Below are 17,109 nucleotides of genomic sequence, written 5' to 3'. Positions count from 1 at the left end.
GATATGGAGAATGCATGATAATTTAATGAATTTAGGCGAACAAAAGAATAATTAAACCGTGAATATTTATGTTTGTTTCATAAAGTTTTAATTTGGAATGAATTTTCTGAAAAGTTCTCGCTTTCAGGAAAGCATTAAAAGACAAGCTTTTTGTACGGTGTTTTAGCCAATCGGAGGAAAATTATAACTTTTGAAGAATTAAAAGTAACAAATGTTTAATCTTAATTATTTTAAATGTTGCAGAAAAAAAACGTTTGAAAATGAAGCGCAGTTACAAAGAAACTATTTAAATTCTTTCTAAACCTTAACTGCCTTTTTAAAGAAAGGGTCACTTTGATGAAATTAAATAATGCTACTTTGTATATCGTGACATGCTCCCTGGCAGCAAACAGAAGAGATGCAAGAATTAACAATATTATTCACGATACAACAATATGGAATGGCTTAGAATAATAACAAATTTGATATTCTGTGTATTACACGATTGCTATTTTGTGTATTACATTTGATATCCAGTGTATTACAGTTGATATTCAGTGTATTGCATGTGATATTCAGTGTATTACATCTGATATTCAGTGTATTACATCTGATATTCAGTGTATTACATCTGATATTCAGTGTATTACATCTGATATTCTGTGTATTACATTTGATATTCTGTGTATTACATTTGATATTCAGTGTATTGCATGTGATATTCAGTGTATTACATCTGATATTCAGTGTATTACATCTGATATTCAGTGTATTACATCTGATATTCAGTGTATTACATCTGATATTCTGTGTATTACATTTGATATTCTGTGTATTACATTTGATATTCAGTGTATTGCATGTGATATTCAGTGTATTACATCTGATATTCAGTGTATTACATCTGATATTCAGTGTATTACATCTGATATTCTGTGTATTACATTTGATATTCTGTGTATTACATTTGATATTCAGTGTATTGCATGTGATATTCAGTGTATTACATCTGATATTCAGTGTATTACATCTGATATTCAGTGTATTACATTTGATATTCAGTGTAATACATTTGATATTCTGTGTAATACATTTGATATTCTGTGTATTACATTTGATATTCTATATACTTCACTTAGTATTCTGTGTATTACACTTGATATTCTATATATATTCTATATATTGCACTTAGTATTCTGTGTATTACACTGGTAGTAATGTAACAAAAGAATGGAATGCGTTGGCACAGGTGAAAACATCTGAAATTACAGACTATTTTAACATATTTGTTATATAAGCAAACTTTTTAGATGTAGCTTTTTGCGCTGGATTAGAGTTATTATTTTAACCTCTCAATCACGTTGTTGTTATATAAACGCAACACGAAATTTGTTTTCAGTAAGCACTAAACAGTGTTAACGTAAAAACGATAGCTGATAGAATAGGTTGCCTTCATTTCTGCAGCACTATAATGGTTGTTCATGCTTACATATGATTGTTATGAAGCACCATTCAATGCTCGCTGCCTATAGTGATGCGCACAAAAATTTTTTTATCAATGTGTTTCCGCAATAGTATATCAAGTTTGTTCAAAAGCAAAAATGTTGCTTGTCCAAACTTGTCGGTTGAAAGTAAATGTATCTTTATCTCTCTCTAGGTTGATACATATAGAGCATTCATGTCAGATATGAAAAATAATTAAAAACAACAATTTTTTTTACAAATGAGCTTTTGGCTGTGAGGATGATCACATCCATATCTTTATATTTCTAGTTTTGTATATCAATAAATTATATTTTTAATATTTCAACTCAATTAGCTAGAGCTATCATTATTAGGCATTCCATTTTCGGCTTTATATGCATTATTTTTTCTCCCTAGTGGTCATAATACATATCATTTGTTCGTTAAGATTAGGAATTATTTTTCCTGTTTCTGCACCATATTTATTGCGTGGTACTTTTATGAGATGTTAGTTCCTCAACCATTCTCTTCCTTTATCCTACAAATTTCTTATAATTCGTGCATGAGTATTATATTTACAAGGGGTAACGGGAAAACCACATCAGAAACAACTGTTTTGCAAAGTGTATGAGCTTTGACTTAGCGTTAAATAACATTTTTTTTCTTTATAAAAAAATATTTATTACAAATATTTATAGTACTTAATATTAGTAGTATTTATCTTAATATAGCTCCATAGTAAAATCATTGTTCTAAATACTCGAAAATCTCTTTAATGATTATGGTTTTATCTACGCACAGGATTGTCTCTTCAGTTCCTGATGGCACTGAGAGTCCTACAGGTGGTCGTAATGCATTTAAAACGTCCATTTAGGCTACAGAGGTGTGAAAGCACAGAATCTGCTTATCTAGGCCATAGCGTGAGATACCAATTGCGTAATCTCAATCGAAATGCCAAGCGGAAATTATAGTTTCTGTCGTAACTCGGTTAAACACCGAAACCAATATCTCTTGTACAGGATGTGAACATTTTGCCGTAAGGTTGCCTGTTGATTAGGTTTAAGTTTCAAATAAAAAAATTAAGTAATAAAATTCTCATTAGGTTTTACTAGATATAAAAAGAGGTTATATTTGTGTCCAGGAAAAACAGCAAGAGATTCTGAATACTTTCTGATAAAAAGTCTTGATCATTAAATCTTAAAATAAGTTTGCTTATTTTAAACATCCAGTAAAACAGCTTTCAAAAAATCTGTGTTTGAATGAATGAAAACTGTAGCGTTCCTGGAAACAATGCTGACATTAGACCTTAAAATTGCTTTTTTAGATGTACAGACTTACAAAACCTTCTTGGTACAAATGCTTCAGTCTAAATAAAGCAAATACAAAACAAGTGCACCATCACAGCAAAATTATATTCTTGTGCCAGGAGAAAATGTTTTGAATTCGATAAAATCATGAGAGTAAGGTTCAACCACATTGACGTTAATTGTTGATATTATTAACCGAGGACGGTACTTACTTTACTGTTGAATCATTTTGTATATAAATATATACAATGTTTATTAACTATCAATACCGCAATTTCCATGACCAGATATAGGCGAAGGTAGTCCATTGCGTAACGTGTGGAGTGTATGGTTACTCATATGTGGCAATATTTAATGACTCGTATATACGATTATATAGTAACATTTATGATAACCATAATATGACGTATATGATATATGGATCATATATATGATGTGTAAATGATACATATGATGTCTAAATTATATATAGTATATGGTGTATATATGACATATGGTATATAGTATATATACAGGCTAAAACAAGCTCTTATATATCAACAGTTCATTGTGACATATACACACAGTGATTGTTTTGAAAATATGGTCAACAAAATAATGATACTTGATCGACGAAACTGTAGAGCCATCAAAGCGAATCTGGTCCGTGTTTTACAGGCATTCCTTCCAAAGTTAGTTGGTTTAGAACATGCTCACACGGTTACGAACTCTGTAATTGAGGGCGGAGAAGACACCCCAAACCAAGTTCTTATACTGGTGTAGTGATACAATTAACGAACCGTTGTGATACCCATTCAAAGTACCAATTTTTGCGGATTAGTCTATCTTTGGGACCGCACGAAGCATCATAGGACGCAATAGTAAGGTACATATTTCTTTTTTTCTTCTTGTGTTTTTTGTATTTGTCCATTGGCAGCAGGCACATTGTAGACATTTATAAACACATTTGGCAAAATGTTTGTTTATATCATTTTCTAATTTTGCCTGTATAATTTTGTGCTTAAGCTATGAAACAGAGATAAACAAACCGAGTCCTTCACCATCTGTAGATATAGTTACCTGATCTCCGAAAGGTAGACCTAAAATGGAACGCTGAAAACATTTCATAGTATATTTCGCATTAGTCGTATCATGTCCTTTTGCATCGCATGTACATCCGAACTGTTAACATTGCCATCAAAAGCATCTTACTTATATAGCTAATGCGCATATTGCGAGCATTATTTTTTAATCTAATCTAAGTACCCACTTCTTTCTAAGAAAAACAAACGGGTCTTCTGTAATTGCAAAGAGTTCGGTTACACACTTCCCTGTAAGTAGGTGAAACATACATAGATAAATATTTATCATAACACATACGTATTTCATTCCCAACAGAGAATGCTTCACCCCGATTAGACCTTTGACCATGACGGGCGAGTAAAATGCGTGTAAGTCATATTTACAGAAACAGGCAGTTTTGCCAAACTGGTTATTTTCGTTGTTTTGACAGTCCGCTCCGTTCGTGTTTCGTCCATTCTTCTGTTTCATTTCATATTTCGTCTCAACATTATTGCCTTTTATTAGCAGGCGGGAAGAAAGCAAATGCTCTAACATCCTACATAAAATAATACAAATTTAATTCCCATTAAGAAAATAAAAATAAGCCGGAAAACTATAAAAAAAAATATAAAGAAGACAGTGAACTTTTTTTACTATTCTTAAAATTAATTTGGTAAAGAGATCTTACATCTAAATCATTCAATTCGAGGCTAGGAAAAATATATTTTCGTTCGTCGGTCCACTTTTCACAGTGCAAACACGATAATTTGTGAACGTACTAATTTATGGTTGTTGTATTATGTTTCAAAATGTCTGTTAGATTCTATTACGAAGACCTAAAACAGAGCTCATCATAGTACATTACAGAAAGTCTTATACGTGAAGTTACTGCGCTCTAAAGTTTTCTTTGTGATTGTATGTTCAATCTCCATCAGATTTTTCCCTCTTTTCTTTGTGCTCTATGAGTCAGCAAAATGTATTTGATATTTTGATTTTCAATTTGTCGATATTTTCACATTTTTATTTATATTGCATGTTAATAAGTTCATTTATCTTTCGTTTTTTTGTACAAATTTGTGATTGACCGAATATAAAATATTCCATTTAAACTGTGTAAAGAAGAGGCGAACTGTGCACTGATGAACTAAAATTCATGTTCACAGTGTTGATTTTAAAGACCAGACCGACTAGCTTGGTCTGCTCCATAATAACCATAATAAATCAATTTACATGTTGCAACCATCATAACAAATAAATTGATGATTTTCACATAAAAACAGTATTTCCAAGTAAAACTTTGCAGAGTGCTTAAATGTTTATAATTTAGTTTTTTTTTATATTTGCCTAACGGGTGGTTAAATTAAAAATCAATGTATTTTCTCCTTATTGTGATGGTCAGGTCAATACGTACAAAATAATTAAATAAGAAAAGAATGAAATCACAATAGCAAACATGTTATGAACATATTTTTATTATTTTATACTACTGAAATTACTGAACAAATTTGTAAGTAAAAAAATAAGGAAAATAAGGATTTGTAAATAAAGATAAAACCTCCACAATGCGCGTTCCACCTGTTATTAAATGTTTCCGGTCTGTATATTCGTTAAATTTGGCGCCATCACATCATAGCAAACTTCATCGTTCGAAGCTCTTAGTATTTTGTGCAAAAAAGACTCAAAACACGAAAAAAATATTATTGTTGGACATGACAAGTATTCCTTAACTTCAAAGAAGGTATTCTTAGCTATCTTAATATTCTTAGCTATCTTAAGTCAAAAATTTTAATTTTGATGTTTACTGATAAGCACATCTAAAACCTACTTATTTCACAGCCAAGAAGATTATGTAAAATTGTTGTTACGAAGATATACCCTTAGTTGTGAAATATAGTTATTTATTTGTTCTTATTATCTTAGTAGATTTTAGAATTTAGAAATCTATAATTTTTTCTCTTTCGCTTACAATTTATTTTCAGGCTGCCACAAAATAATTTTTTGTTCGCCTCTCTTTTATATTGATACACTTTTAAGTTTGATCAGTTTGCGTTTATCATAAGTAACTATATATAAACATGGCGCCGAAATGTATATTATCTTTATTTTCTACACGGAAAAAACTGTGTTATACTATTGAGATAGATTATTTATAGATCCTCTCAAATTACTTCATGATTATATATTATTAGGTTATCTTCATTCCAGTCGAACAGAAGACTTCTAAAAATATTGCAATGAATGTTGAGATCTTTTGTAATATAAAACAAAATATTTACTTATATTTAGGATTCTAATACTGACAGACAAACATTAAAGTTATTTTTATGCTGTAAAAATAAAAGATAAAATCTCTAACTGGAGATTCTATTAAGTAATAAATTTAGATCATGAATCAGATTAGGAAGGCTTACTCTTCTTCGAGCATCAAAATTGAGTTTCTTGTTAATGTTTAGATGCAAACAAATTTCTCATAATTAAGCCCTAAATTATATCAAACAATAAACACATAACACACACTAATTTTATGGGCAAAAATAATTTTGAGCCCATAAAATCGATTACAAGAGTGTTCACAAACGTGAAAAAATTAATTCTGTAAAAGAGTCTAAGTTTCATTGGACGAGTTAAACTAGTTGTCGGAAACTTACTGGAAGCATTTAAAGAAAGAACGGGTTTTACTGACGACGTTGAACAGACGTAAGCAAAAAGAAATAGCATATTTTCCAGTGGTAAGAACAATCATCCTGGGTCTCCCGATTATTATAAACCAACCGAAAATGGCTGATAAAAGTAGACAAAAATGAAGACATCCGATGATAATAGCCTTTTCCCAAAATTCTGTAACCGGTTCTTAGTTATTGTTTACTGTATATTTATACCTTTTTTTTCTGTCAACAGTTTCGCGAAAAGGAAAAGACTTTATGTATACAACATATTTGTTCAATATAAAAAATTAATTCTTTTAGACTGATATTTATTAATGTCACAGTAGTGCATATATATTTTGCACACGGCGACATAAAAAATCACAGTTGTTTATTCTTATAATCTCTTTTTATCATGTGTACATGTTGATATCTTCTGTGAGAGATATAATTTAATCCAAAAACAAGCATATGGTAGACCTGATTGCGCCTCACGAATGCATTTTTGTTATCTACTTTTGTGCGTTCTTTAGAATTACGGACTGTAAAGTTCACAGAAGATGTTTTTTACTGAATATAAAATTTTGGAACCACCCTGAGATCCATTTTATTCATTATTTCTATTTATTTGTTTTGCAAATGATTTTTTCAATCTTTTAAAAATGCCACAAAATAAGCTGACGAGTGCTTATGAACAATGAGGACCAAAGAACATCTTTAATCAATTGAATAAATAATGACGCTTAGATATAACTTAAAATGACAGAAAATGCCTTGTAAAATTTTATATTCATGATTTATTATGCGTTCGCATTTACCTCTTTTTAAATCAAGTTTTCTGGTAAAAGAAACTTTTTTGACCTGGCTCTTTTTTCGCAAATTCTGCATAGAAACTTACCAAATTATTGCATATAAATACGTCTGTCTGTCCGTCACGAAAATTGGTACCGCAAGTAGCGAGACGCACGCAATGCAGTATAAAACGAACGGGCGTGGATTTTTCATGGATCACGACTAGTAGGCAATAATTACCTTCTCAAGGCTATTTAGTGTAGTATTTTTTACAAATAAAGTCCATCGTGTTGTCTTGCTTCGTCATCAAAAGAAAGTTTTGATTTTACTAATATTATATTCAAAGTCGAAAATTTATTAATATACACTGTAAAAAAAATAATACAAAAAAGCAAATGCCTTGCTAATCTGAGGAAAGGTTGAATAAGGGGCAAACGATACTGAAATACTAGCAAATGTGACAGTCCTTTTGGTCGAAGTCCACTGGTCTGTAAATTCGCTAAATTTATAACATACCATTGCTCTGAACATAGTGAACATTCTGGATGTTTTACATTGATGATCAAAAACTATTAGATTGTGTTTACATATTCGTAAACACAATCTTTAATCAATGTCAATGTAAAAATACGCACTAAACCTGACCCTGTCCAGAAGGTAGATTTGTTACATTCCACGTGAACCTCTTGTGATTTGGATAGCACGTGTGTTACACTGAATAGAATATTGTATTAATAACAGCTACATTTCGAGCAATATATTTTCCAACAACCAACATGTATAACCTTGTACTAGAATATTTATTTAATTAAATCTTTTACTCTAGAGCAACAACAATTAACACAACGTTAAAAAGCCGATAATAAGAATATCGTTTGCCCAGCGCTGTACGACATGTGGCACCACTGCCTATTAGAAGATTACCTTATATTTAGGGCCGTATGTGCAAAGAAATGTGTACAAGACTTTAACCAACACTTATATTCCGTTCTACATAGTAGTAATTTGTGCTTCAACTATTGTGTAGACAGGTCAGTCAAATCAAATGTTATTTTTTTTATAGATATTTCACTAATTACTCAGAAAATTCGTGCTGTCGGCAGATGTGTTTGAAAGATATTGAATTTTGAGGACATCCTTAATCTTACAACTGACAACATTTTTCATGATATTATCATGTTTTTAAATGCTTTTGACCGCATCACTTACATTCAAGTTATGCAATACCAAATATACTCTTTAACAGAATCAGAACATTTGCGATTAAAATTTTAAAAGAAGGGAAAAATCAAGCTAAAACAAATTTTGGAAAAGAAAGCGATAGTATTGATATTAACAAACCGTACATCCTTTCAAAAATTTATTGTTAGGGTTGTGAAACTTCTTTTTATTATCATGGAGAATATTCTTAAACATATCTTGAAACAATTAACTAATATAACAATGAGCATACCAGTAGGGTAGTGAAAAAAAGTTTTTTCTAAGATGCAGCCCATGTAGAAGTCTCATAAATCTAGGTCTTTTCAAACTAAGGATAAAACAAGATAAAATGGAAACATGTTACTTTGTGCGCCGCCAAGTAGACAGCTAGTAGAACCTGATCCGTGATGAAATTGACGCATGGAAAGACACTTTGTTACTATTCATTTTTTCTGCTTGCACATCCCATGTAAATATTTTATTGTTTGATTTACTTAGTCACGTAGTAACACAATGAAAAGATTAAATGGTAATCTACAAGCGTCTTGTTTGGATTAGAAGGAGGTGCAAGGATTACAAATATATTTTTATGTAAAAACGAAAAGAAAAACTCGAAGACGATATCAAATTAATAGGTGTTTACAAACTTTACTTTATGCATAGGTTACGATTCGTACAAAAGATGAGTAATAGCGTAGTTTATGAGAAGGACGGAAGTTATTAATCCAGACACACACAACTGACAAATGACAGACTGTTTTTGTGTATTTATATTGTAAACAAAATGTTTCAGAAATAATTATTGGCGCGAGTTGATCGGAGCCATGATTTTATTTTCCAATCACGTGGTTTATCACATTCTGTTGTTATATAAACGCAACATGAAATTGATTTTCAGTAAGCACTAAAACAATTTTTGTGTAAAAGACTTTGGCTAAAAAGATGGTTTACGTCTTGTTTAGCGCTTTTTTGGTTTCCGTGATCATTCATTCAACTAATTGCTTTGGAGCACCATTCAATACGCAACATCGAAGTTGCCTAAACAGATGTGCACAAAATTTTGCCCAATGTTATTCCGCAGCGGTATCTTTTATGGAATATAGAATTTGTTTCAGAGGAAAAATGTTGTGTATCCGAACATGTCGGTTTAAAAACATCCTGTCGACGAAAACGGTTAACTGACTTCGACAGAGTAAGTACGCAATGAAGAAGTGCAAAGGAGATATGCGTAGCGCTTGGTAACTCCATTAACTAGTTTGTATATTCACATTTTAGGTTTTATATTTATATACTTCACAAGACAACCAACCAAAGTTTGCATACTTTTTATTATACCTTTGTGTATTAAATTAAAATTAAAGTAAATCTTCAACATTGTTGGTTTATCAAAATATTATAACCTCTCCATCATTCTGGTATCTGACGAAAAAGAATACACAATAGGTTACTTCGCTATCTAAATCCTTTTTGGGTGAACTGTTTGCCTGTTTATTATTATTCGTTACTAATTCTACAATAGAAGCATTTTTGAACCTGTTGGTTTTCACATTTATACCTTATTTTTTTTTAAATAAAAGAGTGTATTATTTTTATTAAGAATGTTTTAATAGTACCTAATATAAATTAATTAATAAAAATTTCTCTTTGTACAAGAATATATTATTTGTAACGAAGATCAATATTTTAGAAAATACCCTTTTTTCATTTCTTTCATGTGCTCAGCCTTGACTAGCATTGTTTTTTTATCGACTTCACATTTATTTAACATCTTTTGCGTTCAGCAATTAGAATGTTCATTAAGGATTTTTTTAAGTAATGCAAAATAGCTTCGAACTAGCTAAATTTAGGGAGGATCAAGCACAACTGGGGGTTTAGGAGGGGGAGTTGTAAATTTTTATAGGGCGCCAATATTAAAAGAACTTGCAGGAAATGTCTATTACTTAACAACAACGCTAACATATTATTTTCATTATGTTTGTAAAAATCTTTTTGTATAAGTAAACCAGCGTGTTAGCTTCCCATGAGCTGTAAATATGATGGATCGAGTATGACTTAAACCCACGACCTCTCACCGTAGCACATGTAGTAGACGAGGCGAGTATATTACCTTCTTGCTACATAACACGAGGGCGGAGCGTTTGCCCTCTTTGTGACATACCTTTCTACTCACATGTACCCACAAGATATCACTGAATAATGCACAACCAGAACTCAAGGACCAACCGACCAATCAAATTTGCCGCACTTATTTAGCACTTTACGTTCGGTACTTATACCAATTTATCTCAAATATGCACCGCTGTTTCCATAACAAAATATTTGATCAACAAGCTTGTTGTTTTTTGGAGCCAGGTGTTTATAATCGTCTAGGATTTATGTCAAGGAGAAATATTCATAATTCCAGAAAGATATTTTCTTATCAACTTCTAAGAAACACAACTAAACAAATCCTACAAGTCAATTAAATCAAAGGAAGAAAGTAATAAAAGCTCCCTCATTAACAAGTGGTACTTAACTGTTATTAGCGGATGATTTAAAAACCATTGTATTATAAGCACTGCTTTAAGGGAAAAAAGTGTCTACTAAATTCCATTTTCCATTTTAACTTTACCTTTGCAAATTTTTCGTAGAAGATCCACATTAAAATTATTAAAGAAAAAAATATAGTGACATCAGCTAAAATCCTAGATAAAATTCTATATATGACCTAAACCCCCTAAAATCTACAATTGTTCTTAAATGAAAAAATGATTAAATTACTTATTTTGGATGCTTAACAACACACAGAATGCTAAATACGGATTGCTAAGCAAAAACTTGATAATTCAGTCAAATGAACAGTAAAATTCAGGAACATAAATTTTTAAAAGGACATCTGAATTCCACGATGGGTTCAGGCTAATTGAGTGGCCTAAAAATATAATAAATGGTCCATTTGTGTTCAATTCTTTTAAGTACAATACCATGAAAGAACTTTTTTGCATAAAAATAGATTGGTCTGTTTTTTATGTCCTTTGTAGGGTTAGTTGAAAACTACAACGCAAAATTTGTACAAAGTAGAGACCACGGCACTTCAGCAATGACCCGAGAGGTAAAAAAAAACAGGGTGAAGTGCCACATGTTAGTGTCGGCCGGGAGTTGATCCGGAGGTAGGAGGAAAAGCACGCTAGATGTTTTATTTCTGTGGAATTATGTTCTATGAGATACAACCTATATTAAAAAAAACATGTTTCAATTAATATATCAACAGAAAAAAAATGACTCAGAAAGTAGACGAACAGAAAATCACAGGCGCTCAAAAAAAAAAGAAAAATAAATAATATAAAGGTGTTGTTTGTTGTTGTTGTTGTTGTTGTTGTTGTTGTTGTTGTTGTTGTTGTTGTTCTTGTGTGCGGAAACATAAGTAAGCGATACAGTCATTGTTAGTCATCTTTATGAGCACTATAAAAAGAGTGTGTCCGGCAGATGTTAAAATTGTATTTGTTGCGTTACATCCTCGATTACTTTTTAACACACATATTTTCACGCTTTTACAGGCCCAGCGGAGAAATTGTGAAAGTAGAAGGATTAGAATACTTTAAGATCCAAGAATGTCCCACCATGTTGGGGACTGACAGCCCTGGTAAGAAGATTAATGACATCATTATCTCAATAACTTTCTTATAACATTTTTAAGTCGACAACACTTTCATGAGTATTTTGATCATATTTATCACTGTTAATCTAGTGTAATAGCTTAATAGTGTATGTGTATTAGTGTATTAGTTTAATAGTGTATGTATATTAGTGTATTAGTTTAATAGTGTATGTGTATTAGTGTATTAGCTTAATAGTGTATGTGTATGTGTATTAGTTTAATAGTGTATGTGTATTAGTGTATTAGTTTAATAGTGTATGTGTATTAGTGTATTAGCTTAATAGTGTATGTGTATTAGTGTATTAGTTTAATAGTGTATGTGTATTAGTGTATTAGTTTTATAGTGTATGTGTATTAGTGTATTAGCTTAATAGTGTATGTATATTAGTGTATTAGTTTAATAGTGTATGTGTATTAGTGTATTAGCTTAATAGTGTATGTGTATTAGTGTATTAGCTTAATAGTGTATGTGTATGTGTATTAGTGTATTACCTTAATAGTGTATGTGTATTAGTGTATTAGTTTAATAGTGTATGTGTATTAGTGTATTAGCTTAATAGTGTATGTGTATTAGTGTATTAGCTTAATAGTGTATGTGTATTAGTGTATTAGCTTAATAGTGTATGTGTATTAGTGTATTACTTTAATAGTGTATGTGTATTAGTGTATTAGTTTAATAGTGTATGTGTATTAGTGTATTAGTTTAATAGTGTATGTGTATTAGTGTATTAGCTTAATAGTGTATGTGTATGTGTATTAGCTTAATAGTGTATGTGTATGTGTATTAGTTTAATAGTGTATGTGTATTAGTGTATTAGTTTAATAGTGTATGTGTATTAGTGTATTAGCTTAATAGTGTATGTGTGTTAGTGTATTAGTTTAATAGTGTATGTGTATTAGTGTATTAGTTTAATAGTGTATGTGTATTAGTGTATTAGTTTTATAGTGTATGTGTATTAGTGTATTAGCTTAATAGTGTATGTATATTAGTGTATTAGTTTAATAGTGTATGTGTATTAGTGTATTAGTTTTATAGTGTATGTGTATTAGTGTATTAGCTTAATAGTGTATGTATATTAGTGTATTAGTTTAATAGTGTATGTGTATTAGTGTATTAGCTTAATAGTGTATGTGTATTAGTGTATTAGCTTAATAGTGTATGTGTATGTGTATTAGTGTATTACCTTAATAGTGTATGTGTATTAGTGTATTAGTTTAATAGTGTATGTGTATTAGTGTATTAGGTTAATAGTGTATGTGTATTAGTGTATTAGCTTAATAGTGTATGTGTATTAGTGTATTAGCTTAATAGTGTATGTGTATTAGTGTATTAGCTTAATAGTGTATGTGTATTAGTGTATTACTTTAATAGTGTATGTGTATTAGTGTATTAGTTTAATAGTGTATGTGTATTAGTGTATTAGTTTAATAGTGTATGTGTATTAGTGTATTAGCTTAATAGTGTATGTGTATGTGTATTAGCTTAATAGTGTATGTGTATGTGTATTAGTTTAATAGTGTATGTGTATTAGTGTATTAGTTTAATAGTGTATGTGTATTAGTGTATTAGCTTAATAGTGTATGTGTGTTAGTGTATTAGTTTAATAGTGTATGTGTATTAGTGTATTAGTTATTTAAAGATTTTGTATGTATCCAGTTTTATATTTCAGGAAATAAAAACATGTTATAACACATGCACGCTTCCCCTATTAATGAAAATTTTAATACTAGTAAAAAAGTCATGTCCAGACAAATCAAATGAAAGAACAAAATATTGGCTTTCAATCGAAACTTCTCACGCTATAATGTCAATATGTAGTTTCCACTTATACTTAAGCCTTCCACTTTTTAATTCGCTATGTCTGAATTTGTTACTTATTTGGTAACCTTTTAAAACAATCTGAAATTAGGTATTTCATCCTTTATTTATACTGCATAAAAAAAATTATCTTTAAAATATTAGACTCCAATTGAAGATACATCTTTATCTAATAAAATTTATTAAAGGGAATACACAACTTTACAATGTATATATTTAGAAATCTTTTTCACGAGTAAAGTAAAAGTAGTCTGGTAACAGGATTATAACACTTCAAATAGCATCTATAAATAATCAATTTATCATGACAGTCTAGTATAACTTTACTCCAGTAGGGATTAAAGATGATATATATTTACATACTATATTTATAATGAATTACGATACACTGAAGGCTTAAACCCAAACTTCTTCCAATCTTCAAAGGACATGTTATTCTAATAACAATTTAGGAAGTTTAAATGGCTCTGTCGGCCCTGGCATTTTTTGAGAATCCTACACTTTGATGACTTTCGCTTTCACTGAATATCCATACCATGCTTAAAATCTTTAGATTTAAAGGCTCAATGAAAACATTTTAATAAAGTATACGTGCAGACTGCTAATTCTGGTTATTAATTAATTCCTTCCTATCTGTGACGGAGCAGATGATTTCACAAGCACTTTACTAATAGTCTAACAAATTTACTGATATCATATAAAATTGATGTAGTCTCATACTTCAAAGGTGCAAATCTGGCAAATGAAAACGTCATATATGATGTACTTGTGAATATATTTAATTTAATTTGATATGCGTTATTGTAACGGTTTTAAATTTTGGGAGAGATACTCAGGAACACTTAAGAACACGTTTATATTTGCAATGAATGCTTTCGTAATATCATATTACAATTACGACGGAATCTCACACCCAAAAAAAATATGTAAGTTTTTTAAGAATACAGTACATGGCGGAGAAACGAGTAGAAAATATTTTATTGTTGAATAGAGGATTCTCACGTGGGGTCTGCCGGTAATCCACATGTCTCTATGTCAAATTTCGTTTTTCTACTTCTGCAAGATCATTGTTATTTATATTTTGGATTATAAGAGATAGGTATTATACAAACATGCTAGAGGAATTGAGTTCTTAACGTGGCAATAAAAATGTTTTGAAAGAAAACAAGGCAATCAGAGACAACATGTGACTAAAGAAATGATAAATCAGTACACGACATGTAAGTCGCCAGATATGAAATAATTTTTTTAATACTAAGGGGCGGTCAAATTGCACTTTTCGAATTTTTCACCCCTAAAATCATTTTATAATGACCCCCCAATTTTAATAAAATTTGAGAATGAGACTCACCTCCTCATTTTATTATCACCCCCCATAATAAGTTTTTTGGATATCATAAAGCAGCATCTTTTCTTACAATCAAAACATAACTCTTTTTTTTGGAACAAATCCCAAGAAAAAATACTATTTACAGGTTAAAAATAACAAATATCAACAAAATGTCAGCACAGTTTATTCCTTACACATGTCAAAAGCATTGTTATCTTTATTTTTAGTTGTTTCACTAGTGTTAGTTTATTTATAGTTAGTCGTTTTATCCCCCCTCCCCCCATTTTTCAGAAAACCTCGTAACACCCCCTTAGGTCATTATATTATGACCCCCCACTTTAAGAAATTTTCCCCAGAGTACCCACCCCCCTGCTTATTCAACCCCTCCCCCTACAATTAAGCACAAAAGACTACTCGACATAAACTTATCTCGCATACTGAGGAAACTTCATATGGTAAAATGCGTCACCCGCTTACCGGGATCTCGATCATGCGCACCCGAGGTCTTGGTAGGCAGGTATATGTTTTTTCTCACATAATCGCAACTAAATTTTGTTAAGAGTTTGTTAACAACCCGAGATCTCGACTTGATATCATGTTATAACATTTACCCGATTCCCGAGGAAATACTTCCCACATGAACAGCCCCTAAGGCAAATAATCAGTCTGTGGAAAAGTTAAGAAAGTTTACTATTACGTTTTATAATAAGGTAAAATTAAACCCCATGCAGCAAGGGTTTGAGATTTTTATTTTACGTTTAATTGGTCAATTGACAAAGAAAATTTATTTGACGTATGTTTGATCACAGTGGATATTGTGTCGTGTTTCGTTATATATTTGCTTTAATAAAAAATCATAACGGAAAGCGAGTACTGAAATGCGAGAATCACTGTCAAAATAAACTTCTATCTAATGTGGACGTGTGGACTCATCAATTAACAGGTGGTCTGGTGCACAAGCGGTTAGTTTTTTCCCTCCAAATATCCTTATTAGCAGTTCCAAAGTCATATATTGGCATTTATGTGCTTTTATCAAATAGTTTTCATCATCTAAATCGTTTGTTTAAGTCCATTTCTTATTTCAAAGTTTCAGTTTTTTTTCATTTTGGACTGACGTCGTCTAAACTTTTTATCGTAATTATCCGCCAATGTCTTAACAAACATTTGTGTCAAGTTTTGTGTGTTGCCTTCTTTCTTCTCCCACTCTCCTCCCGCCCTTAAAAGAACTTGTATATTCATCACGCAGTTCACACACATAGTATATTTCACAGCTGGCAAACTTACCTGCCATATTTACTTACTCATCTGAAAGTACTGAAACTGCAGTTTCCATTTGACAAACAAACAAAAGAAATTCACCCAATAGGAAAATCAAGAATGGCTAGATTTAGACTCAAAACTTCCCTAACTAACAAACTACAATTAAAAACCCTGTAAATTTTAAACATAAAATTTTTGGGGAAAATATAATTGCATGGTGAAATTTGTAATTGGTTAAGGAAGGAAGTCTTAAATTAGACAATGCTCACTTGTTCTTGCCTGAACTATTGTATGATATTTTTCTGACTGTAGAAAATTAAATCACTTCTAGGAATAACAATGTCATCTGTCCTTTGAAAAAGGAAACCTCCTGGGACCGGAATTGCATGCTGACATTTTTTTAGGAGCTTCCGTTTTACAAAACATGAATCTTTGATTTAGTGGTTTCTATTTCGAATCGATAGCCACAAAAGGAAACGATTAACTAAAACAACAGTATCGGTAATCTCCAAATGTGATTGTTTCAAGTTCATACATCACATCTCTTTAAGTACATACATATATCGCTTTCACATAATTTCGTCATGTTTTATTTGGTTCAAATTTTCGGATTACGCATTTGAAAGTCGCTAATA

At 30.9% G+C, this 17,109-nt stretch overlaps 1 protein-coding gene across 1 annotated transcript; it reads right to left on the bottom strand.

The window, feature by feature from the left end:
• Nucleotides 1-444: 444 nt before the first annotated feature.
• LOC130653648 (uncharacterized) lies at nucleotides 445-1,462 on the bottom strand. Its single transcript, XM_057456171.1, has 2 exons — nucleotides 1,391-1,462; nucleotides 445-1,080 (listed from the first exon to the last, which is right to left on the bottom strand). Exons 1-2 carry the CDS (start codon nucleotides 1,460-1,462, stop codon nucleotides 445-447), a joined length of 708 nt encoding a protein of 235 aa, XP_057312154.1.
• Between the last annotated feature and the right edge of the window lie 15,647 nt (nucleotides 1,463-17,109).

This window comes from Hydractinia symbiolongicarpus, chromosome 8 (assembly GCF_029227915.1).
Source record: "Hydractinia symbiolongicarpus strain clone_291-10 chromosome 8, HSymV2.1, whole genome shotgun sequence".
NCBI lineage: Eukaryota > Metazoa > Cnidaria > Hydrozoa > Anthoathecata > Hydractiniidae > Hydractinia > Hydractinia symbiolongicarpus.
This window is presented reverse-complemented; position numbering and strand designations above follow the sequence as displayed.

Excerpts from the sequence above, each read along its gene's own strand:
- LOC130653648 (XM_057456171.1), bottom strand. The coding sequence starts at position 1,462 with ATGAACAACCATTATAGTGCTGCAGAAATGAAGGCAACCTATTCTATC. Across the intron at positions 1,081-1,390 it reads ATCGTTTTTACGTTAACACT|AATATCAAATGTATTACACA; the intron begins GTTTAGTGCTTA and ends TGTAATACACAG.